The sequence below is a fragment of the Columba livia genome, chromosome 2 (genome assembly GCF_036013475.1).
Source record: "Columba livia isolate bColLiv1 breed racing homer chromosome 2, bColLiv1.pat.W.v2, whole genome shotgun sequence".
In the NCBI taxonomy this organism is placed as follows: Eukaryota; Metazoa; Chordata; class Aves; order Columbiformes; family Columbidae; genus Columba; species Columba livia.
Genome location: NC_088603.1, coordinates 108,582,799 through 108,608,945, shown reverse-complemented (window position 1 = coordinate 108,608,945; position 26,147 = coordinate 108,582,799). Strand labels below are relative to the sequence as shown.

The following is a 26,147-nucleotide window of genomic DNA, read 5'->3' as shown; positions in this document are numbered from 1 at the left end:
TGTTTTTTTTTTTTCTGCTGTTACAGCAGAATGGGTTTTATCTCAAACACCGTAGTTCTGTTTTAATATTCACTAAAAGTTGGGTGTGATTTACCTGAGTTACATTTGAACATGCAGGGTTTTAAACAAGAAAAAAAAAAATCATATATGGAAACTGATCATCTGTGTCATGTATCACACTATGAAGAGATCCAAGCAAAGCTGTTCTTAGTTTCTCCTTACGTTATAGAGTTGTCACTTCAAGTGACAGCCTGTAATTTATAGATCTCTTCATCTGTGTTCGATACATGGTAGCAAAAATTCCATGTAAAGCGCAAGAAACCTGATTTTCCTAGTTTTAACTCTGAAGGTTTGTGTGTCAATATGCTTTCAGAAAATGCTTATTTGTGGGAATGATAAGGCCTTGGATTTGAGTAATCTTTGTATTTGGTAAGGTAAACTAGCCTATTCATACTGATCTCTCAATTAAAGGGTTATGAAGTGACTTCTGTAAAATTAACTTAATGCTCTTTGAAAATGTTATGAATAAAATAATTATCACAGTTCAGGCAATTCAGTAAAGAAGAATGGTACTTCTAATTGATTTTTCTACATCCAGTCTAAAAGATAATGCCTTAATAATGGATTAAAAAGCTACACTGTCTGGATTCAGCATGCAGGACTTTGTGCAGCATAGGCACTCCTTGTAGTTTCCTCTATATATTAAGCTTACACAGTTGACAAAGCGTAGCTGGGCTTTGTCTGTGCTAAACTTGGTGTGTTAGTGGGTGTTAGCAAGTGGCTTTTCAAGGACAAACCAGGAGATATGAGTTAGGCAAAGGTGTTTGCAGGGGGACATACCCCTTCTGGTTTGGTTGTAATTGGCTTGGATAAGAAAGATTATGATAATGCAACAGTGTTGGCATCTGCCTATACCTGTCAGCAGAGTATATTCCCAACATTTCCATAGAGCTTGAACTCTACCTGCTGGCAGGAGCCTCTGCTGCTGTTGGTTTTGCCAGGTGAATTATTGCTGTTATAGAAATGCTATTGCGTTACATTACACGTTTCTGGTATCTAGGCATGTCCCAAATTTGTTATCAGTGTTAAATCCAAAGCGAATTGTCTTTAATATTTGGTTTTTAGCCTTGTCATTTCTAGAATTTTAGCATGCCTTAGCTAATGCGCTCTTAAAACAAAAACAAACCCAAAACTAGGCTATGTATAGCCTTAGATTTTTTTTTTTTTTTTTAATTGGGCAGTAGAACTGATTGTGCAGAGCTCTGGCCTCTCTCAAAAACTAGATTCTGTTCTCTGTTGTGTGATCTGTCATAGTCAGTCTGTAAGTGCTCTTGAAAGAATAGCAGAAATGCTTAAAACTCCAGTTAAATATTTGATGCCAAATCCATTGACTTCTTGTCTGCCTTTTTTTTTTTTTTTCTCCTCCTCACTCTGGTGATTAGCACTTTCTTTTTAAACAGCATTTATGGTACATCCAGCTCAGCTGGTCAGGCGTTTGTGGTCTTTTTTATTTTTAACTGACTCCACTAAATAGACAGCTGTTCTCAAATGTCTGAATTTAGATACTGAAGCATGACTGAATGGTGCCATAGTTGAAATCTCTGATAAGAGGAATTTCTCATTAAATAAACTCAGCCCAGGAACTGACAGAAGTATAAAAATTAGTCTTAATTCTCTAGATCAATTACTGTACGACTTGCTGCAGACCTTTGGTGACTAGGGATTACACAACTCCTCAAAAGGCTTGTCAGAAAACGTGAAACTTGAATATAGTCCTGAGGGCAAAAAAAGCCCGAGGTGGTACTATGTTTGTAGCAAGCGTTAGTAAACTGCACATCTTTTATTGCATTTTCCTCCTTTTTTTCTTTTAAGTGGTGAAAGTAAAACTTTCTGTTCTGTTTTACAGGCATTAATTGTGGCACAAGTGGGAATTTGGAGAGGTGGACAGGAGAAAAAGGACAGGGTTGTCACACCAGGAATAATTTTAGGGCCAATCTAAGCAATAATGGCTATCATAAATGTGGTAAAATGTTGTGGTTTTCAGAAGTATAGGAGGGTTTGATGTATTTGCGGGACAGTGTGTATTATTTAATTTAGCTGTGTCATGGTTTAACCCCAGCCAGCAACAAGCACCACACAGCCACTCACTCACTTCCCCTTGCCCCCAGCAGGACAGGAAGAAGAGAACTGGAAGGGCAAAAGCGAGAAAACTCATGGCTTGAGATAAGAACAGTTTAATAATTGTAATAAAATAATTATAATAATTGTAATGAAAAGGAATATAACAAAGAAAGATAAATAAACCCCAAGAATGACAAGTGATGCAAATGAAAACAGTTGCTTACCATGACCTGACCATGCCCAGCCATTAGCTCAACCCCAGCCAAAACCAGCACAAGCTCTCAATAGTTTAGCCCTTACTGAAAGTTACCACATTTTAATTTGGGCTGAAAATTGCTTGGTTGGGTTTCTTAGGCTGGTATTTAAAAATTTAAACAAAATGCTCCAACCAAATTCTTTCAAACTATTTCTTAGAAGTAAACTAGCAGGAGAGAAAATCTCTTTACTGTAATTAAAAGTATTTTTGTAATCAGGCAAACCTTTTTAATGCTATTTGTATTTTAGAGGGAAAGCCTAAGTTTGATTGGAGATGACCTCCCAACTTTCCTTGCTTATGTGTGGACTGTAATTTTCAGAAACCTTAATTAGAACCGAATGTGAGAGAAATGGAAGGAGGCAGGCAAAAACCTGGGAAATGGTGAGCAGCCAAAGGGAGAGATTAGATGAGGCACTGGGTGTGGAGAAGTGGTGAAACTGAAGTTGCACAGTTCTAGGTTCTGAACATCTGCATGGTGAGGAGGAGGTTGTGAGAGAGAAGAGGTACAGTCCTGACCGTGGAGGAACTGCAGGGGAGAGGAATGAAGAACCTGATGGAGAGGGACTGAGCCTGGGAAGCAGAGGGACTAGACCTCAGAATGGGAAACTAGTCTGCTATGCTTGAGAATGATTGGGGGAGGAACTGCTACTGGGCTGCTTTGTGGTGATAAGACCATGGGGACCAGGAGCAGGATTCACAGTGGCTAAGACTGGAGAACCCTGAACAGTGGACCAGCACTTTCCCAAGAAGAATGAGAATTAAGAATGAGAAGCTATTCTCTGGGTGGGCAGTAGCAGCTGTAATGCAGGTCACTCATATAGTCAAGATGCTTCTGCAAAGTCTGGTCTCGTTACAGTGTTCATCTGCATCACGGCACAGAGTTCATCCGTCACAGAGACCTTCTGCTTCTTACTTCAGAAATACGCAATGTAAAGCATTTAAACAGCAGTCTTTCCTGTTGTTAGCTGGCCATTTATTTCCAAGAATGCCTTACGTAGATGTGGTTGTGATCATAATAAAATGCACCACTTTGAAGCTGCTTCCATGGCAGTTGATTCAACTGGAGAAGGACACATGGCAGGGCGTGCTGAGATATGGGAACGAACAAGGGAGCCACATGTGACACAGTTTGTGTAACCTCTATATAGGGCTTTGGTTGTTACCCTGTGAAGATCTGTGCCTAGGCTTTTCTCCTAGACTGTCTGCTTTAGGTTGCTCTGGAGCAGACAGTTGGATGCAACCCATCACAGTGTGCCCCAGCGGGGAAGTGGGACGTTAGAGCAAAACAGTGTGACGTGGGGAGGCAGAGGCATTTCATATGTGGTTATGGTTGGTCTCTTTTCAGGTGTACTCCCTCTAGAGCAAAGAGCACTTAACTCTCTCCAGAGAGTCCAAGGTTTGTTTTCCCCAAGATGTCTGATGGAAACAGCCTGATGGAGCTCTACAGTATTTGTAGACTAGAGGCTGTTTTTTCTGAAGTGAACCAAACCAGAAAGCTAACACTTAACCTGGAGAATTTATCATCATGTGGTTGTGAGACTTTATCATAATGCGATCAGAAGCCTGGTTTCTGATATTTTAAAAATATCTGGGATATTATTAAATAATTTTTTAAGGGTCTCTCTACTGAACAGATTAATGAAGAGCTGGAATACCCTCGATAAAAGGGAATAACCTGGCTAGTGCAAGATATTCTGAATGTGAGCTGGCTCCTCAACAGTCTGCTCAAATATTGATGTGGTCTGTAGCTCTCCGATTGTGAGAGCTAAGTAGTTCTGTGTATTTGTATATCACTACAGCTGAGCTGGTATGGGCTCTTAAAGCAGAACTTGAAATACTTTGGATAGTACCATAATTCCAAGAGGCTTTATCCACCTACAGTTAAATAAGAGAGCATGCAGACCTGTGTATGTTACTTTTAGAATTGATCTGATGATGGCATTTTTTTTGTAAAATGTACAGCTTGCTCCTATGTGACTTGAGTTGTGTGATTACACACTCTCCTTTAAAGTAAATTTTCTGACGTTCTCATAGCATCACATATCCTGTAAAGCAGGGGTGTCAAACTCCTTTTCACCGGGGACCACATCACCCTCGTGGTTGCCTTCAAAGGGCCAAATGAAACTTGTCTCAAAGTAGGAGTAAAGTAGGACTGTCTCAAAGTAGGAGTAAAGTAAACTTTGGTTTAGGAACTGAATGCTGCTGTGCAGTTTGTATTTTATTCTCTTTATAAAAAAAAAAATCTTGTGAAGGCCTTTCTTGAGGCTTTAATTATTGCCAGTTGTGAAGAGTGCATGACTCACAAGGGAGTTACTTAATGCTCTGTTTCTGTGATTACTGGTGACTTGTGAAATTTTAAACTTGCTTTACCTGCCTACATGAAGCACTCCCCTTTTCTTTCTCCTTTTCATGGCCATGTTGCCTTATTAAAGAAAGGAAAAGACACTGTTCATGTACCTGGTCGCTGCTTGTTAAATAATATAGATGACCTGTGATGTCATTTTGCTGTTTGGCTGCATGGCAACGTTTCAGTCTAAGAAAAGCCGCATTTTGTTTTAACAAAAGCCGCATTTTGTTTTAAGTTTTTCAGTATGTTGTAAAATTTGCATCTTTTTATGTAAAAGTGCAGCTTAAACTGTAGTGGTTTGTTGCAGTAGTAAAAACTCAGAACAATTTGAGTAAAACTTAAATGATTTATCACCTTTAAGATACTAAAAGCTTTCCTCTTTGCCTAAGCTGTTGTGTTAGCTGACATCCATTGGTAATTACAAGATGATTAATTTGAGGCATACTTAACAGTATCCTCTACTCTTGGAAGGACCATGGTTTTAATGGCCTCCCACACTTTGCAAGTCTGCTGAAGATGCAGAACTTAGACGTGTCTCTGACGTTGTATAGTCTTGGTAAATAACTTACTTCTAACTCTGTTTTCTTATCTACAACTGCTGAGATGGCTGTAAAAGTTGACTTGGATGAGTACCACTCATAAGTTTCTGAAGTGCTTTGACATGCTTAGACCACCAGTGATAGATTTTATTCTTTCCTCTGTGATTCATTACTTTCCAAAATGGAGCTATGCTTATTACTAGGATAATTTTTGTCCAAAGGCAGTGTGCCGCATTCTTTGAGCAACATAAGTTTCTTCACATATGTGCATATCTTTTGGACTGAAGACCTGTGATGATGAGGCACTGCTGTGTTCTGGATCCTGGTTTTGGAAGCTTACAATAGAGCAGGTTCTGTTAGCCGAGGGAGTGTTCCCACTCGGCCTCCATCCTTTGATTACTGACTTCTTGGGACTGTTCTCAGTGTAACACCCAGATTTTCAGAGTATGCCTGTTGGTGGCAAAACGGGGTTGACCTGGGGACACCCACCATGCTTCAGATGTGGTCTTGCATAATGCTTGCTGCAGAAAAATTTCCCATGTCCTTCATTGCGCCCAACAGCTTTACAAAATAACATCTGTGCATGCAATCACCTGCTCTAATTTGCTTCTGCTGTTGCAAGTGGTTACAAGGCACAAAGTCACAGCACAGAGTCAGTGCAAAACAGAAATAATGGAGCCTTCTGTACTGAATGAGAGGTGGGAGTCTGGTCTTTCAAACTGTGCCTCTCTTGAATGTGTTCGTGCCAACTTAAACACACTGTAGTAAGTGTAATAAGAGATCTGTTAAAGTTTGCTGTCATGTCTCTTTCAGCCTGTTCCACTGCTATACATCCCCTTCCATGAAGAAATTTTTTCTAATATCCAATCTGAACCTTTCCCTGCACAACTTGAGGCCATTTCCTCTTGTCCTATCACTTGCTACTTGGGAGAAGAGACCAACCCCCTCCATGCTGCAACCTCCTTTCAGGTAGTTGCAGACAGCGATAAGGTCTCCCCTCAGCCTTCTTTTCTCCAGGCTGAACAGCCCCAGTTCCCTCAGTTGCTCCACATCAGACTTGTGCTCCAGACCCTCCACCAGCTTCGTTGCTCTTCTCTGACCATGCTTCAGCACCTCAGTGTGCACCCTTCAGCACCCTTCTTGTAGCGAAGCCCAAAACTGAACATGGTACTTGAGCTGTGGCCTCACCAGTGATGAGTACAGGGTGACAATCGCTTCCCTAGTCCTGCTGACCACACTGTTTGTGACACAAGCCAGGATGCTGTTGGCCTTTTTGGCCACCTGGGCACACTGCTGGCTCATGTTCAGCCAGCTGTCTGTCAACACCCCCAGGTCCCTTTCTGCCAGGCAGCTTTCCAGCCACTCTTCCCTGAGCCTATAGCACTGAGGTTGTTGTGACCCAAGTGCAGGATCCGGCATTTGGGCTTGTTGAACCTCATACAGTTGGCCTCAGCCAAATGATCCAGCCAGTCCAGATCCCTCTGTATGGCCTTCCTACCCTCCAGCAGATCAACACTCCTACACAACTTGGTGCCATCTCCAAACTTACTGAGGGCGCACTCACCTCATCCAGTTAATCGATAAAGAGATTAAACAGAACTGGCCCCAATACTGAGCCTTGGAGAACACCACTCATGACTGGCCACCAAGTGGATTTGGCTCCATTCACCACAACTCTTTGGGCCCGGCCATCCAGCCAGTTCTTTATCCATTGCTAAGTACACCTGTCCAGGCCCTGAGCTGCCAGATTATCCAGGAGAATGCTGTGGGATAGGGTGTCAAAGGCCTTACTGAAGTCTAAGTACACGTCATCTACAGGCTTTCCATCATCTACTAGGCGGGTCACGTGATAGAAGGAGATCAGGTTGGTCAAGCAGGACCTGCCTTTCATAAACCCATGTTGACTGGGCCTGATCGCTTCGTTGTCTTGTATGTACCATGTGATGTCACTCAGGATGATCTGGTCCATGACCTTCTCTGGCACTGAGGTCAGACTGACAGGCCTGTAATTCCCCAGACCCTCATTCCGGCCCTTCTTGTAGGTGGCTGTCACATCAGCCAACTTCCAGTTGGCTGGGATCTCCGCAGTTAGCCAGAAGTGCTGATAGGTAATGGCAAGTAGCCTCGTGAGCACCCCCACCAGCTCCCTCAGAGCCCTTGGATGGATCCCATCTGGCCCCATAGACTTGTGGGTGTCCAAGTGGTGTAGCAGTTCACTAACCATTTCCCCTTGGATTATTGGGGCTTCATTCTGCTCCCCATCCCTGTCTTCTGGCTCAGGGGTCTGGGTACCTGGAGCACAACTGGTCTTACTGTTAAAGACCGAGGTGAAGAAGGCATTTAGTACCTCAGCCTTGCCCTCATCTTCTGTCACTGTGTTTCCCCCCGCATTCACCAGAGGGTGGAGATACTCCTTAGTCCTTCTTTTGTTCTTGCCCTGACACTTGGGGCAATGGGGGTAGGAAATAGCTTTTACTTTTTGTGGAGTTTGCTCTATTTCTGTTTTCCTTTCATCCCTTGAAAGAAGAGCTCATATCTGAGGGTGATGATTTAGACACAGAGGGCCAAATTCAGTAAAGCAGCCTCCAGAGGTATGATGTCCCTTATGGCTTATTTGTTCTGTGGAATTTCTCAGATTTTGTTCTAGGAATAATTTTTTTGCTTACAGTTTCCACTGCTGAGAATTTATGTATTGGCTTCTTTCAGCAATTTTCATCTTGTCTTTTATTTGGCCATAACTCTCAAGCAAACAATGTATCAGCATCTGGGTGCAGATGACCTGATATAGCCTCTTCATATGTGAAGTTGTTGTTGTATACCAGGAAAACTTAATCATTCTTTTTCTACATTATTTAATTTGCATTAGCATAATTAGAAGATGGATTTTACTTTAGGATTTTTTTTTCCTTATTGCAACAGGCCAGGCAAGTCCTTATTTGCATCTGTAAAATATGCTTGGGAAAGATGAAAATGATCTTTGCCTTAAGTGCAGTGCTCACAAGTACTCTGGTGTTCCAGACAGATCTGTTTGCCAATCGGTATGCAAACTGACTATACATTTTGTAAGAATTATTTCAAGTGTTAAAATATTCCAGTACTTAATATATAATGTTTTATACAGGGTAAAGTACAGATGGCTAAAATAGCAACTTAGCAACTCTTCTATTATGTTAATATGGTTTAGGAGTTAATAGAGAGATTCTGCAAACACTGAACTTAGGACCTGATGTTGTGTTACTGTGTCTTGACGTAAGTTGGAGCATTCATTGCAGAAGGTATTGCTGTTGTGTTTTCAGGATAGAGCTCTAAGTAAGGTATTCTGACACCCGGTGCTTAAAATTGTGTGGGGTTTCTTTTTGTTTTCCCCTGCTGCAGGTGTGATGGACAGGTAGCAGAAGATTTCACTTGGATATCAGGGAATCAGAATGACTGAGTGCTTCCTGCCTCCCACGAGCAGCCCCAGTGAACACCGCCGAGTAGAACACAGTGGGGGTCTTGCTCGTACTCCCAGCTCTGAAGAAATCAGTCCTACAAAATTCCCTGGGTTGTACCGCACCGGTGAGCCTTCACCACCTCATGACAGCTTGCACGAGCCTCCAGATATAGTATCTGATGATGAAAAGGAGCATGGGAAGAAGAAAGGAAAATTTAAGAAGAAAGAAAAAAGAAGTGAGTAGGCAACTTCTCATTTCATGCTTATAATTTCTCTTTGTTTCTTCCTTCCTCTCAAAATTGCTTAATATTCCCAGTGGAACTTGTGTAGGTGTGCAGGAAATTAACTTGTACAAACAGGATTTGTGCAATACTTGTTTCTCTTCAAAAAAAAAAAAAAAAAAGTTTTAACCAAAAATTGGATTTTTTATTTTTTTTTCTCTGATACAGGTGCCAAGCATATGCCCAGAAAATTACTAATAAACGTGTTTATCCAAAACCTTTAACAATGCATTGGTAATTGCCTGGCATGGGGTTCTTCTAATCTCATTATCTATTCACATTCCAAGTGGGATTTTTCAAGTGTATTTCTAAACAGATGTTTTTTGAAATTTTAGCTGAGGTGGTAGCTATTATACTGTGTGTTTTTCCTGAATTTTGTACTTTTAAATTTGGACGAGTCAGTTTCAACAACTTTGACCCTTTTCCTTTACATCTCCTGTATCAGGTTTGCTGTTGTGTACCATCTCAAGTTTTCTTGTGCACACTGCACCATTATTTGAGGTGTAATAATAGCTGTGTCCTTTTTTTTCTCTGGCTTCTCATTTTAGTCTGATCATGCACTTTCCTCCAGCAGTGCCTAAGTATTACTGCAGAGTTCAAAAATGTGTAAGCCAGCATTGGGATCTGAATTTACTAGAACTCACAGAGTAGAAATTATAAGAAAGTAAAGCTTTGACTATAGAATCCGTTCTTTGTCAGTGTATCAATGTCCAGAATGGAAGTTTTTATTTAAAAAATGGGCTCCTGCGAAACAACAGAGATCTCACTTCCCACCTTTAGAGTTGTGCAGAAAATTTTGGGAACATGAAGTAGTTTTTATTCAGTAGCATTTTTCTACATATTCTGAAAGAACTTGGAAATTTTAAGTTGATACTGAGCACTCTCAGTACCAGAAAGATCCTTACTGTCCAAATCTCTGAAACCTAAATTATCACAGCCCAAATGTTAGTACTTTTTAAATTGGCATTTGTTTTAGCAAGTTTTTGAAATAATGTTCAACTTGTATGATGCCCGTATCTCTGAGGCCTGGAAGTTCTGTATGCCAGTGTACCTTGACACTTCTCATTTGTGAAATTTGGAAGATAAAAGATAATGAAACAGCACACAGTATTCTGGCATGTTAGAGTGAATATGGTGACTATTATTAATTTGCATGCACATATTTAAATATTTTCTCTTTAAGAATTTGCTGCCACTGCCGTGCTTTTAATCAAACCAGTTTCCAAGAATGCAGGATTTGTTTCTGGCACAGTTTAGAAGGACTATTGTTATTAACTAAAGACTTTGTGCATAAAGGATACTATGACTCAAGAATATATTATCCTCCAGTTAAAACCAACAGTTTAAATTCCTGCAGGTTTTAAGAAAACTGATTCTTTAGTTTTTTTCCTAATGTTAACTTATTAACCTAATACAGGATATTGGATTGGTGATGAAAATTCAGTATCGATTGGATGGGTCTAAATTCAAGTTATTAGAGGCTGCTTTTTTCTTCTTTGCAAGTCAGCTTTCTGTTATAACTCTGGATTAGACACCTCCAAATTTAGAATTGTTAGGGGTCAGCATTATAGATCGTGTGGATTCGTGGTGTAATTCTGCACATCTCATAGTGATGGTCTAACTGAAGGCTGAAGGGGAAAAAGGCTTCTTCAGCAAATAGGTGCAGGTCTGTGCCCATTAGCACTGTAACAGCTTTATTCCACAAGTGATTACAGCACGCTTTAGAGCTGATGGAAGGCAATTTTGGTTACTTAAAAGAAGCTTTAAAGGTATTAAAAATCCTCAAAAACACAAAAATGCAAAACGTAGGAAGAATCAAATTCTGTCTTGCAGCTATAATGTAAAAGGCATTCAGCATTTCTTAGCCCTTATGTAAGTAAGTCATATAATTGCCAGTCAGGTATAAGAGTAAGTTACATACAAAGCTTTCAGTATCTCTTGTACAGTAAAAAAAATGGTCATTATTGTAAATATACCCTGAACAGACATTTCACATATGTAAATGACAAGGGCTTTTCACAGCTGCTAACATGGCTGATTTTAAGAGTTCCCCTTCCAGCCTTGCCTGTTGTTATTCCTTCCATACTTTTGATTTTTCAGGTTCTTCCACCTTTTAAATTCTATTGTATGTGTTCAGATTGTTTCTTTTCACTTCTCTGGACACCTGCTTTGATTTTGGGTAGCACACAATCTGTTACAATCATGTCATTTGAGGCTTAAACAAATATAATTGAACGTTTCAGGGAGAAAAAGAAAAGTTTTGATATTAAATTATGACAGAGTAAATGTCTGTTGAACTTACAATACTAGTGAATTAATAACAAGGTCATCCAAACTCCTGAAACTGTATGTAACTTTAATTCTACAAAGATTTGGGGTATTTTAATAATACTCTAAATGTAAACTTCAAGAATGCTTGAAGAGCAGGAGGATATATGGAAAGGGAAGGATAAATACCCCATTTTAGTTTTTCAGGTAAATCCTTTTTGCTGGAGAAATATACTCTTATCTTCAGCATTTTATATGCTAGTAAGGGATCTTCTTTCCTATGTAGATAATAAAATAATTTGGTATTTTTCATGTTAATGGCAATAATCTGATAATATACAGCAATTATCCTGGGGAAAAAGTTATAAAATTTTTTTTGGCGGTGATAGAAAATTAAATGAAATATTGGGTTTTTTGTGTGGAATGACAACTACTGGAAGAAAGTTTCAGCCACTGCTGTCTTTCTCTGCTCCTCTCTGGCATCCTGTTGGTTAGCTGTAGAATGCGTTAGATTGAGGGACTTCTTAGGTGTTGAAATGAGTTTTCTTTTTACTGGGATAGTTTTAACACCAGCCTGTTTCCTGCCTCAAAACAACCTTTGCCCGTGGAAGAACTTGTGCTGTGGCAGCGTGCAAGCAAAAAAGGATGGTTGTTTTGAAGCAATAATGGTTTATATGAGACACTGACTAGCGTAATTGACTTTTTTTTTTAATGGTTAACTTTCTGTCAGTAATCACACCATAAAATATGCAGTTCCTTGCAAAAGAAAAAGTTTATAAGTAATACTTAAAAAGAAAAAGCTATTCCACCCATTATAATTTCTGCAGATAGTCTGTATGTAGTACATCTTACTCTGCCCATTCGTTTTCCTTCTGAGATTGATACCATTGGACAGGATGGGTTCAGTATGTAGCTAGGATTTTTTGTTTAGAATAATTTTCATTTTCTTTATATAATTTGTGGGAAAATGGAGAATTGGTTGAATTGTAAACTAAACTATCTTGTGAAAAGACAGTAGTATCATTGGTATGAACTCTTCGGAAACTTTCAGGAAATATTTTTGAAGACCAAATCTCTAATGTGTTGGGCAAGAGGTCGTATATGGGGTTTTTTTGAGATGTAGAGGAGGGCTGAAATATTCCTACTGATAACTTGGGGACCTTCTCCAAACAATCCTGGGTCTCCAATTGGTGTCAACCTTTATCTTCTTCCCCTGAGTTGCTGAGTTGAGATTCTAGCCATCTGCCACTCTGTGCTGGGTACCACCAGGTGGAAGATGCCAGCCTACTACTCTCTTTTCTGTCATCATAAGGGATTTTTCTCCAAAATAATTTCTGCTGGACATCCAGCAACTATACAAAAGCTCCAGTAGCATTCCCAGCTGTTCCACGTAAAGCAATGACTTGGTAAGTTGCAACCACGCTCAGGATCCTTCATTTCTGTGGAGAAATATCAGATGTCTATAGGGGGAGGTCTGTTGAACATTTTAAGGAAGCCGTTGTCATCCTACGGAATAACCAAATAGCTGCCATTACAAACAAAACATTGTTTTTACTGATGAGGTGTGTGGAAAAGCTCTGAGTACAGTTTCCAGATCTACAGAATAAGAAGTTACTAGAATTTTCTACCTGCAATAAGCATTAGAGACTCTTCATATCAAGGTTTATCTTTGTGTTGCTACATCCCATCTACTGACAAATTGGTATGTGTACCTGTATAGCACTGTGTATTTATTTAGCAAAGTACTCTTTGCAAATAGTTTAAAAGCTTGCCTTTTAATGCCAGTAATTATTTATATCAAAATAAGGCAAATCTAATATTTCAAGTTAATTTGCTCTCCTTGCGTAGCACTGCACAGTAATGCAAATACAGAATTTGTTTGGGAGTGCTGTGCTCATATCAGTGAGTTGAATGTATATTTATTACAAGCAAACAGATCTAATTGAAAGTTGGATAATAAGTGTTGTTAATGTCTGTAAGTTTTAAGTTTCTGTTAATAATAACAACACATCTTGTGGGTTAGGAGAGGAAACAGAAACCATCTACACCAGCTCATTCTGCATTCATGGATGTCTTACTCTTTTATTTATAAGTGGCATACAAGTTGATGGCAATCCCTCTGATAAATTGAAATTAGATTATAACTAATGCTAGTGTTGTGCATGGGTCTGTATCGTCATAGCTGACCTACTAGGTCTTCCATATGTAAAAGAAATCCATGTTTTCTCTTAGTGAATTAATTACAGGTGCATCCAAATTTTTCCAGGGAGCCAACATCTGACATAGAGGCATAAATGACTTAAAAACTCATCAGAAACCTGATGCGCAAAATGTATCATAGGGTAGGTTTGATAAATGGCAGTTCTACACAATGCAACCCTTTGTGTAAACAGTAAATGCTATAGCAGGAATTTATAGCTGCATTGTAAGAGTGCAGGACAAGTATTCCCAGGTAAGGAGACTGACAGAAACAGTGGCCTTGCTGCATGACAAAGCTTTTAAGCCTGTAAATTAGTTTTTTCCAGAGTAACACTGGAATTTTTTTTATTATTATTTTTCAAAGTGGTTTTCATAGTTTTCAGTAAGGTAAGAGCTGTAGTTGCAGCATCACGTTTAAAGTAACTGCAGTGAAGGCATGATAGTGGCAAAGCCCAAAGAAGGAACTGGCAGAGTCCCGTTGTTATGCTGGTGGAATTTGAGTATTAAATGACTACTGGCTTCATACAGGTGGAGGAAAATTGGTGCACGTTAGAATGATGGGAAAATGCAGACCAGAAGTCTTGAGAAAACAGTGAACAGATATACCAGTTTGCTAACAGTAGGTAATACTTCTTTACACATTTAAAATTACCTGATTTGTCAAGTGCTTTTGATTATATTTCTTCTGTGTAAATTCAGGTTGTTTATATTTCAATATATTGTATCACTGGTGAAAGGTAAACAGCAATTTTATTACCAGAAGTATGGTAAAGAAAATTGGGTTACCTGAGAGACATATGAAAACCCCTCTTGGAATGGGTGGGAGATTCTCTGTGAATCTGTCATTAGCATGTATTTCTAAACTTTGACTTACGTTACTGCATCAAATTAGAATAGGCTGGTTTTGTATTTGACTTGTTCCTTCATGCCTTCTCACAAAGTCAAGAATTACCAGTTCCAGTCATGTGCTGTTGCTGGTGTTGCGTTACCACAGCTCTAGAAAAGCACCGAGGTCTGTGTTGCAACACGGAGTGTTGAGACATGCGAGGCAGGGGCTGTGTTTGGTGGTGAAAACAACCTCGGGTCCCCTGTGCTGGCCCAGGGGATGCGCTGGTGCCGGTCCCAGTGCATGTGGGGGAACCCCACGCTGCCGGACTGGGGCTGTCACAGCCACCCAGCAGGAAGGATTGAGGGTGGATTGTTCTGAGCTCTGGGCAAGATCTGGCTGAATTCTTTGTTTATGCACTGCATGTTTCCGTATCCATTTCTGGGTTTAGTTTAGTTTACCAGAAGAGGGAATGATGGATTAGCCAGTACACAGGAAGGGTAAGATCTGGTTGCTAGCTGTCCTGCAGGTAACATTTGCATTTTTATATTAAAATTCCCTTGGATGGGAACAGTGCTGCAGCCTTTTGACATCTATGAAAGTGCATGTTTGGGACGAGTCCAGGATGGGAAGGGTGAGCTGGTCAAACAGCAGTAATTATTTTATGGCAGTACCATGCTTTAATAGATTTCTTATATTTATTTGACTATTAAAAGCTACCTTCCACAGAGCAGCCAAGGAGGCTTCAAAATACAGACAGCTGCTTGGATGTGCTGAAATATCGCTGAGAAACTCTGAGCCTTAATATAGTTTAGAATTTGAAGAATAAAAGACTGAATGCCCCCTGGTTCTTTTGCACAATATCTTTCACCTGTAAAAATTACAGACTATAACCTTGTCCATGACGCTCGCTCTTATAATTGAAGGGGGTAGTTTTCCACCACCCAAAACTAGTGTTGATGTGGTCCCTCACTTGGGCAGAGGCGCTGCCTGTGGGTAGTGGAAGAGCCTCAAAGGGTCTGTGTGGTGAGGGCTTCACCTTGAAGCCAGTGCTGGCTGCCCCAGGGACCCAGCTGTTGCAGGTGGCATGTGAAATGTCCTCTTTGTTGACCAGGTTTTAGGCTTATTTTTCTTTAAATGGGGTACAATCACAATCAATTGACGTTTTGGTTTGATTGTGTGTTGGTTTGGTTGGTTTTGGTTTTGTTTTGTAATCCACCTTTAAAGCTCTCCTTGCTCTTGCCTGCAGGATGGGCAGGGCTAGCTGCAGAGGCGTTAGTAAAAGCACAGGTGTACCTTTTAGACGGCACTTGGTGTTTTGCTGCTGAAACAGCATACGCCACCCAGGGACTTGTTAGATGCTTTTTAAGGCAAATACGCGGCTTCACTGACAGGTATTGTGCTACTGTTACTGGAGTTGCTTTATTTGTCTAATGGAAAAGTAAGTGTGCTTGGGCTTTTTTGTTCGTTTTTTTTTTTTTTTTTTTTTTTGGTATTTAATTTGAGGCTGACACTTTGTTAACTTCGTACTTATCTTGAAATTCGTAATATTCTGGAAATGAATTGGGGAGTTAAGTGGCTGAAATTTAGTTTGTTCTTAGCAGAAGTTTGTGTAGAATTACGTGTATGTAGTAGGTGATCCTTAACAGTGACTCTTATACTGTTGATTACAGGAACATAGAGAGAAGGTGCCAGACAGTTGTTTTTATTTTGCATTTCCTTGACTATTAGATGGGAAACTAGCCCATAAGATGGACATTGCCATTATGAGTAAGTATATGAAGTATTAATTGTTTAGATTGTGCAGGAGCTGTGTGGCTTATCTTTGATGAGATTGTGCAACCTTGATTTAATCTTTCTCCACTTAATTGTGTCAAAACTCAATAAAACCTTCTGAGGAGTCAGGCAGGTGCTGTGTTTTAATTCATGCATCTTCTTCTCTCTCCTCCTTACATATTTGCTTCTTGTTCTCTCCCTGTTATGATGTGCTGTCTAGAAACTAAACAGACTCACAGCTGTCCTCTTGCCTTCTCCTCCTTTGCCTAATAGCGGAAGGTTATGCCGCATTTCAAGAGGACAGTTCCGGCGATGAAGCTGAAAGTCCTTCAAAGCTGAAGCGGTCCAAGGGAATACATGTCTTCAAGAAACCCAGCTTTTCAAAAAAAAAGGAGAAGGATTTTAAGATAAAAGAGAAACCCAAAGATGAAAAACACAAGGAAGACAAGCATAAAGAGAAGAAGTCAAAAGACTTAACTGCAGCAGATGTTGTAAAACAGTGGAAAGAGAAAAAGAAAAAGAAAAAGCCAATTCAGGAGACAGAGATACCTCAAGTGGATGTTCCGAGTCACAGGCCCGTGTTTGGCATTCCTTTGTCTGACGCGGTAGACAGGACCATGCTGTATGATGGCATCCGCCTGCCAGCTGTTTTCCGTGAATGTATAGATTACGTAGAGAAGTATGGCATGAAATGTGAAGGCATCTACAGAGTTTCAGGTACTCTGGGCACACTGACATGCAGGTTCCTAAGGTCCTTACATGCAATTTTCTTATTATTTTACCATCTTCAACACCTAGAGACTCTGTTTATAGCTGAATTAATTTTAATTATCTGAAAGATAATCAGGTCGCTAAACGTTAAGCATAGCTGTTGGTCTGAAGTACCAGAAAAGTTGCTAATATGGTGGGACTCCTTAATGGCAGTAAAAATACGCTTGTTTTGGCCTTTTGTGATAGGATGGTAATAATGCATAAAATGTGTAAGTATGGCCAGCTTGTAGTTTTTCACTTCTCCATTAGAAATACAATGCTAGTGGATTGCAAAAGCAAAGATGAGATATAACTATTTTATTACTTAAGCTTCCCACTAAGTTGCTTTTTCCAGTTACTCCCATTGTATTATTTTTTTTCTTAAAACTTCTTTTCTTTGGGCAGATACACTAATAAGCAGAAAATGCAAGCTTCACTATTTAAACCTAGCAACAGCGGGCCTATTAACCATGGTAGTTAAGTAACACCAGCTTGCATAAATGAAACATCAGTTTTAGTCACGTTCAACAAAACAGTCCCTTTATTTGTGAACTGCATCTGCAGTATAACTCGTGTAAGTACCTCTGTGGGTATGTTTAAGGGAGCAAGAACAAGTGAGAAAAGGAATTTGAGGAAGAGTATTTGGAACAAGTTGCCTAGCACTGTGAAACAGTAAGCAATGATTGTAATGGCTTCATTAAGCTGTCTTCACGCTGTCGATCTACATGGTATTTGGTAGGCATGCATGAAGACCGCAGCAGCTTCAGCAGTTTCTTCGTCTTGCCTATCGGAACATTCCGATTGTGTGGTTTTTTTCAACACATAATGCATTGGGAATTTTCACACAAGGTGTGTTTTCTGTAAATCCTTTGTGATGTTTGTACTTTCTAGGTGTAAACCAGTGCAACAGCACCCTCTTGTGTGTGTAAGATTGTTTAAATGGAAAGCTCAGGGAGAGGATTGCAGTGATTTAACAACCTATCAGCTGTTGTGATGACTGAACTCCTTGGACATGAAGCTGGGCACATTTTACCTGGCCCTGACCATGGGCTGAGTGCACCCAGTTCTGCTGGTTGTGTATGAGCCAAGCCAAGCAGCACATTGAGTTGATGTAACTCAAGTGGGTGTTTGAGCTTTAAGAATGAAATTTCCCTGAGTTTGAGGAGATTGGAATGGCACCGAGTTATAAAAACACTTTACAGAAAGTCTTGGCTGGGTTGAGTAATTGTGTAAACACACTTCTATTCATGCAGTGCCTCAAATCAGGAATCCTGTGTGAGATTCCTCTGCTGAGAAGGGCCAGCTGGAAGTCTGGAAAGGAAAAAGTGTGGGGTTTGTTTTGACAGAGGAAAGCTGTTATAGGTAGAACTTGTTGCACAATATTTGAGTTGATAGCATATTTGCTACTTGGCTTAAGGGTGTATAATTGAACAGCCAGAAAGATGCTAAATGCAAATACATAATTGATCTTATGTTCCCCTGCCCTTCATCACCCTATTTTGTGTTCCTTGATGCAAGGAAATGCTGGCACCAGTTCTGATTCAGAACTTCGGCACCATTGTGATTTTGCTTCGTAGTAGTAGTCAGTCTTTTAGAAGCAGTGAACACATAATTTTGAGTAATGATTTTTAACTTTTTTAGATACTAGGAAAAAGTTCTTCACGGAGAGGGTGGTGAAGCACTGGAACAGGCTGCCCAGAGAAGTGGTGGAGTCACCATCCCTGGAGGTGTTTAAAAGGTGTTTAGATGAGGTTCTTTGTGACATGGTTTAGTGCTAGAGTTAAGTTATGGTTGGACTTGATGATCTTGAGGGTCTCTTGCAACTGATACAATTCTGTGATTCTATGAACTTTGTTACATGTGGATAACCTTTAAAAGGCCTTCCTCAATTAGCTTAAATCATAAGGAAAGGTGAAACAATTTCATCCCCCCCCGCCCAAATTTAAATATAACTATTATACGTTTACAGTTGAAGATTTCTCTTAATTCTTGCTCTAAATATTTTAAGGAATAAAATCAAAAGTTGATGAGCTAAAAGCAGCCTATGATCGAGAAGAATCTCCCAACCTGGAAGAATATGAGCCCAATACAGTAGCCAGCTTGCTGAAACAGTACCTACGAGAACTGCCTGAAAATTTGCTTACCAAAGAGCTAATGCCTCGCTTTGAAGATGCTTGTGGGAAGAGCACAGAAGCTGAGAAAGTTCAGGAATGCCAGAGGTTGCTGAAGGAGTTGCCAGAGTGTAACCATCTCCTGATATCTTGGCTGATTGTGCACATGGACCATGTTATCGCAAAGGAACTGGAAACAAAAATGAACATCCAGAATATTTCTATAGTGCTCAGCCCTACTGTCCAGGTACGTGTACCACACAGCAAGTGTTAAAGCAGAACTTCAGCCTAAGGCAGACTTTGTAGGAATTCTTTTTCAGGTGGGAATCAGGTATTGTCTGATACAGTAAAGCTAAATTACAGCTTCTCTTTATACCTCAGGAACCTAAAATGCTGGGAAAGGGGGAACAAAAGGCATTCTGAATGTGAGCTTGCATGCTGCGGGTCTGATACTTGGGTTCTTATGAGAGTGTTACAAAGATGCTCTCAGGATTTTATTTCTGTCGTGAACAGAAGTAATTTAATGTTGAATTTGCCCAATAATTCATGCAGATACACAATTTCTGTGAGCTTTATATTCAGTGACAATTTAGTGAAGAGGATATTGTTGCTTGATTTTAACAACAAGCTGATGAACCCCATCCTGCAAATAGATCTTCCTGGTGCAGCAGTGGCTTCGGTACAATGGCTTTGGTGGCTGCAGTCAAATGGCTGGGGAAAAACAACTGAGTTTTCCAGTAAGATTTTGTGGTTTCTGGATTAATTCCTTAATAAACATCTTGGAAATATTTAAATACAGCTCAGAATTAGTCCTGTGCATAATGGAAACATGGTGTTACTTGGTGTGGGTCTTCTAGAAGGAAATGCACACTTTAGAAAAGCTTCGCTTTATAATTAAGAGTCTAGGTGGAGACTCAGTCGCAAAAGGGCTGCGTATTCGTGGCTATTTTGCTGTGCCGGGCGCTTTCTAGCTAACAAAAGAAGCAACAATTACTGTAAAAGAACACAGGCCCCATCATGTTTTGTTGTGAAGTAGATTTTAGCAATTAAAACGCAGGTAGTAACAAAACACTCATCTTTCAGAGTAAATTTTTGAATTTTAATGGAAGATATAATATCAAAATAAATACTTGTTCTGGCTTGTATTAAAACAAGGAGTACAGTAGCAGCTTCTTTCCAGATACTTTTTCTACTATATTAAATCAGCTGAGAGTTACAGAAAATAGTTACAGGTTGGGGGGGTGAGAAAGAACGTACCAGCAAGCGGCCATAGGACATTATGGTTGGTGTTCCCTCTTACCTGTTGCTGTCACTAACAACCTTTACACGCGTGAAGATGTAATACATTTCTGTATCTACCAGTAATGAAAATAATTGTGGTAGGTTAAGATGTGTGAAAATTCTGAGTTTAGCATAAAAATGCCTCAGATACACAGGTAAGAGAGAGATAGTGAAGTCATTCCATGAGGTCAGCACTGGGTCATCTAAAGTATCATTTTAAATTCAGATTTTAACCTCTTGGTGCAAACTAACAGGACTACAACTCACCGAAAGCCATACTAAAAGCTGCATGTTTCTGGAGAAAGATACTGTGCATTGCAGGTAAAGATGACGTGAATAAATGAGCTTAACCAATATTTTGTTTGGCCTTTCCTTGCAGATCAGCAACCGTGTCCTGTATGTATTTTTCACACATGTTCAGGAGTTCTTTGGGAATGTGACCCTGAAGCAGGTGACAAAACCCCTTCGCTGGTCAAATATGGCAACAATGCCAGCGCTTCCAGAAACACAAGAAAGCATCAAAGAAGAAATCAGGCGGCAGGTTGGCATTTACTTTACTGTTTTCATGTTTACCTTTGCCCTGACCTCTGTACCTTCAGTAGTAAATTCACATAAGCTTGTAACATACTCTAATTCCATCAATCACAATCGTCCTGTCAATGGACACCACTGGACAGAGACTGATGATATTCCTGCCCATTTCATGTGTGGAAAGTGTTTATGGTCTTGTGATGATTATAACTGTGCCTTTCATGGATTGCTTTGCTGTGGTCTTCAGTACTTCTATTGTGGGAGAAAGGTTAGGAGAACATGTTTGAAAGCATGGATTCTTTAGTATTGCTCTTCGGCTACTTCTAGATCACGTGCTGAATGCAAGTTAACGTTTGATGTTGGTCGACACGTCAGGCATTGAGAACCAAAACAAGCCTGTTGCCACAAAACCAAAAAGATTTTTCTTTTCAGTCTGCCCTGCTATGATATGTTAAAGACACTAATTTCTTTGGCACTATTTCTAGGAGTTCCTGCTGAACTGTTTACACAGGGACTTGCAGGCAGGGATAAAAGACTTATCCAAAGAAGAGAGACTCTGGGAGGTGCAAAGAATTTTAACAGCTCTTAAGAGGAAACTAAGAGAAGCTAAGAGACAGGTGGGTAACTTTGCTGTTTATTGGCCAAACACCTAAATCACAGATTCCTGATTTCTGACAGTGCAGAGGCACACAGATCAAACCATGTCTTGTTCTTTTTACTGCAGATTTTTTTGGTCTTAACTTTACACGTCTGACAAGCAATTGCATTTTCTAGTTAGTTGGCTCTCCCTAGGGACAGCAAGATCTTTGCACTCCTTCATAGTTGTTTACAAAAAAAAAAAGTATGATTAAAAGCTTAAGTGTTTGATAGAGCATGTATTCATTATATGCTTCAAACAATGTGTCCTGGAGTACCAAGAGGAATTACTGGAAGACTCAAGGTTAACAAACTTGAGGTATGTCCCAGAGAAGAGACAGACCTTGCTGAAAACTTTCAAGACAACCGAGATGGTGATTCTAAATTTGGAAAATAACATGTTAAAAAAAAAAAAAAATCATCTCTTTTTACAATAAATAGAATGAGTGGAGAAGCTGTCCTTTTCAAAGTTGTTCTCCTTCTCTGGCAGGAGTGTGAAACAAAGATTGCACAAGAAATTGCCAGCCTTTCCAAGGAGGATGTCTCCAAAGAAGAAATGAATGAGAATGAAGAAGTTATAAATATTCTGCTTGCACAGGTAGGTGGCAGGCTCTTACCTGGTTGTCTGCTGGTATTTTCTTGTTTCTTATCTTTCAGAAATATTGAACATACTTTTGTTCTTTCTAATGCAGTGGGAGGTTGAAGGTTTAAAGGGGTCTCTCACTCCATTAAAATACAGGGCTTTGTTTTAATTGTAAATAAAGTAGGGAAGCAACGCTGACTGCAGGCGTGAACCCAACGCTGAGTTAGACCCTTGCTAACAGCAGAAAGGAGATACCATTTAACAATAAAGGCTACTTCTTTTTTTTTTTTAAATATACTCAGAAAGCATTTCCAAATCTAACCAGTTCTAATGCTGTTAACTACTCTCCTGCTGATCAAAGGAAGTAAAGCAACTGTTTTGGCTTTTTTGCCCTCCTTTGCTTCCCTCAGTAACTTTGATCTTCTCTCCACTGTACTTTGCTCCTTGAACATTCATCTTCAAAGACATATTTTATAATTCAGTTTTTCTAGTTATTTTACTGGTCAGCCAGACCTTTTCCCTGCAATTTAAGGAAACAGGCAGCCAAATGTGCCAGGATTTGGTGCATCATCTGCACAACTATTCAGTACAGCAAGTGTCTTGAGGATTCAAGAACAGACATTGGTTTTGAACTTAGATTTGCTTTGAGGTCTTGATGAATCAAGGCAGGCCTGTTAACCACTTCTTCTGAAAGTATTTCAGAGAAAAGCATCATCTGATACTGCTCATGTTTTCCTATAGAACGTAAAGTCAAGGCTTTAAGTGAACTCATTGATCATTGCAGGAGAATGAGATTTTAACAGAACAAGAAGAACTGCTGGCCATGGAGCAGTTTCTGCGGAGACAGATTGCCTCAGAAAAGGAAGAAATAGATCGTCTCCGAGCAGAAATAGCTGAAATACAAAGGTAAAAGTGACACTGCTCACATCAGAGACCCTGCCAGGCGAGCACCCTTTGCTTAGAAGTACATAGATGCTCTTCTGAAACAATACTCTAAATTACACTTAAAAGCTCACCCTATGAACAGCACATTTGAAATCTGCCTTTTTAAATTGAAATCTTAGCAACTTTGGACCTCTTGGGATAAATTCTGAGTATAACAATGGAATTATCATCTAAAGGAAACAAGACCCTGTGCACTAAAAAAATCCCCCCTGGGAAATCACAGGTTTACTAAACTAAGCTTTGAAACTAAATTTTGGTTTTGTTTTTAAAACCACTGCAGATTATTCAGTGGCTGAAGTTGACTCTGATACCGCTCTAGTTCTGGCAGACGCGAGGAAGCGTTTAAATCAGAGTTTGTCATTGGTCTTTCAGTCGCCAGCAGCACGGCCGAAGTGAAACCGAGGAATATTCTTCCGAGAGTGAAAGTGAGAGTGAAGATGAGGAGGAACTGCAGGTCATCCTGGAAGATTTGCAGAGGCAGAACGAGGAACTGGAGGTAAGATTTGCATCTTCATATTAATTGGTGCTCTTCTCCTCAGTGGTTACTTGATTTAGTCTGTGCAGAGACTTTTGCACACGTGCAAACTGGTACTTTTGCATCCATTTCATGTAGGCATAAAACCCACAGGCTCTGTTTTAAAATCACTGTAGCGTGCATGTCCACATTGCTGCCTGGGTTAACAGCAAAGCTTCACCGTGCAGGGCTAAGTGGCCGCCCTCACTACAGCAGTTCTTTGTCAGAAGAAGCCCTGACATTTGTTTTCCTTACTTAAAAGATAAAGAACAACCACCTGAACCAAGCGATTCATGAGGAGCGAGAGGCCATCATCGAACTGCGGGTACAGCTTCGGCTGCTGCAGCGAGCGAAATCGGAGCAGCAGGTGCAGGAAGAAGAGGAGCCAGAAAAACGCGGGGGTGTTCCTCAGCAGCAAAGAGACACTGTCCTGGAGACAAAAGCAGCCAAAGAGCAGCCAAAAGCAAGCAAGGAGCAGCAAGTCAAGCCATCGCCAAGTAAAGACAGGAAAGAAACTCCAATTTGATCAGGCTCCTTGGAAATGCATAAAATCAACTGAACGGTGCGAATTACTGTAATTTGAGTCAAACTGCACAAATTATTGCTGGCTGTGTACATTCTGTAAAGAAACTTCTAAGCCCTGGAGACTTTTGTCTCTAACACTCGTGGCTTCTACTCATCAGACTCAGGTTTGTTTGCAGAGGCCAGAAGAGTTTTCCAGTTAGTATCAGATTATTTCAAGACTGGTTTTCTTCAGGTGACTTAAAATAATTCAGTAACAGTTTTATTTTAAACCAAAATCATTATTTACATTCATTGGAGCAGAATTGGAAGATCTCATTTTCAGTAAATAAACAAAAACTCACCCACATTTACTAATTATTTGCCTTGTGAATCTATTCATCCTCATTCACCATTATTTCTGCTTATTAACCTAGTCACTTCTTGCTTGTGCCTTTGATACCTTTCTGATGCAGAATATATACAAGGGAGCTTTAAATTTATTCTGGGTTGGCTGAAAAGTTGGGAGACTGCGGGGTATCGCGTTTACCTAACATGCCCTTAAGCTTCATTTTTGTTCTGAGATGTACTGAATAAATGTAAAAACTTGAGAGATGTTATTTATGTCCCTGTATGATGGAAATGTTCATCAAGAGCTGTTCATGTCTTTTAGCGACACAGGTAACCCATTTGCTCGTTTATAAACCACCATCATCATACCTGTTTATGACAGGCTGTGTTCACACTGCTGCCGGATAAGCCACCAGCTTTTTCTTCAGCCATTTTAGATGTTTGGTCCCTCAGAGAAAGCGACTGACAGATGCTTTAGGCAGGGATGGGGATGGGTTATGTCACTTAAGATCCAGCTGCCTGACCAAGCAATACAGCAGTTCCCTCTGCAGAAATGCAAGTCACTTGTGCTTTCCAAATAAGCCTGAAGAACAACGCCAATGGGAGGCACCTAATCTAACAAACAGCAATAGCCTCTTCTGTGGTGTTGTTCGAAAAGAAACAACCACCACCCGGGACTTGCTTTTGGTTTGGCTGGTTTCCTGCCTCTACCCATCAAAAGCCTCCAGCCAGGCTGGCATTTAAGGGCCATTTGATGTTTCAGATGCTCACCCATGGGTTCAGACACAGGCAGCAAACTCCACAGCGTGCAGATAGGCTATCTTATTTTTTAATCTGGATATTTATTTTCAGCACCTGTTGGATGTGGTTATATTCTTTAATCTATTGCACTGTTGTGAATCATTGGCCATGATTTGATTTTTGTACAAATAATGCTTTGATATGTTATAGAAAAACAGCATAGTATTTTTTTAAAATTTGGAAAAAAAGTTTATAAACACAGAAAAATGTGGTCAGATGACAAATGTAAACTAAAGCATTCTCCCTTGCCTTCGTTACATACATTTTATATTTGCTGGCGGTATTTAAACTTTTTTGTTGTTGTTGTTTGATTCACACTAATTCCTATTGAATTGTCGTGGATTTTTCTAATGTTCTTCAGACAAATCTCTTAATATTGGTTAACTTTTATTTTGTTAGGATCGTATTTATCAAGCAAATAAATTCAACAGCCATTTGAAAGCAGTTTCTAATTTATCTACTTCATAATGTATAATATCTTTTTCTAATGCAAACAATAGTTATTCTTCTTGGGCAGCTACTTGCAGTTTGAGAAGTTTATATGGAAAAATAAATTCAGGCTTTCTAAATAGCTCTCCTCTGAAAGAACACTCTGTGCAATTGAGTGTCACAGAAACCTTCCGTAACTCAGCTGAATCAAGTTTAGCTTGATCAAATTAAAGATTTTGAGACTTTTCTTCTCTGTTACTACTAGAGATTTCAGCTGCAAAGGTATGAAAATCTTATTTATTCACATCATTACTTCCAACACATGATCACTGTTCTTTCTCCTGCAGCCTTACAATGCAGTTGAAGTGTGGCACCACTGATGTCTCAGACAGAGGTGTGATTGCTGCTCCTGCACTAGTCCAGCAACTGTAACCAGAAATTCAGTTTCCAAACACCTGAAAGATGTTTCACTGAAATTTTCTTTTACATTCTTTCAAATGATACGTCCAATGATAAACACAGTTATTGATAAGACTCCTGCAGTTTAAATTGTATCAGTCAACGCTGGTCAAATCAGACCCATGCCAATGACGGCCCCTTGTCAGAGCACTGGGGGAGGTCGAGCCTCAGCCCCCTACCCTGCCCTGCCCCGGGCACAGCCGCTGCTC

The 26,147-nt window shown here is 40.0% G+C and overlaps 1 protein-coding gene across 7 annotated transcripts in view; it reads left to right on the top strand.

The window, feature by feature from the left end:
- Window positions 1-25,491, top strand: part of RALBP1 (ralA binding protein 1) — a 33,898-nt gene extending 8,407 nt beyond the window's left edge. For 2 of the 7 annotated variants that reach the window (XM_065053148.1, XM_065053150.1), the window contains exons 2-10: window positions 8,639-8,932; window positions 16,320-16,763; window positions 18,805-19,154; window positions 20,568-20,729; window positions 21,205-21,336; window positions 21,846-21,953; window positions 22,723-22,844; window positions 23,256-23,379; window positions 23,660-25,491. In XM_065053148.1, coding sequence (XP_064909220.1) covers window positions 8,689-8,932; window positions 16,320-16,763; window positions 18,805-19,154; window positions 20,568-20,729; window positions 21,205-21,336; window positions 21,846-21,953; window positions 22,723-22,844; window positions 23,256-23,379; window positions 23,660-23,923 — 1,950 coding nt within the window. In that variant the 5' untranslated portion in view covers window positions 8,639-8,688 and the 3' untranslated portion in view covers window positions 23,924-25,491. Of the gene's footprint in view, window positions 1-8,521; window positions 8,539-8,638; window positions 8,933-15,510; window positions 15,665-15,694; window positions 15,712-15,943; window positions 16,041-16,319; window positions 16,764-18,804; window positions 19,155-20,567; window positions 20,730-21,204; window positions 21,337-21,845; window positions 21,954-22,722; window positions 22,845-23,255; window positions 23,380-23,659 lie in introns of those variants that run through there. The other 5 variants (XM_065053149.1, XM_065053154.1, XM_065053152.1 and 2 more) reach the window with 5 other exon arrangements.
- The last annotated feature ends 656 nt before the right edge of the window (window positions 25,492-26,147 follow it).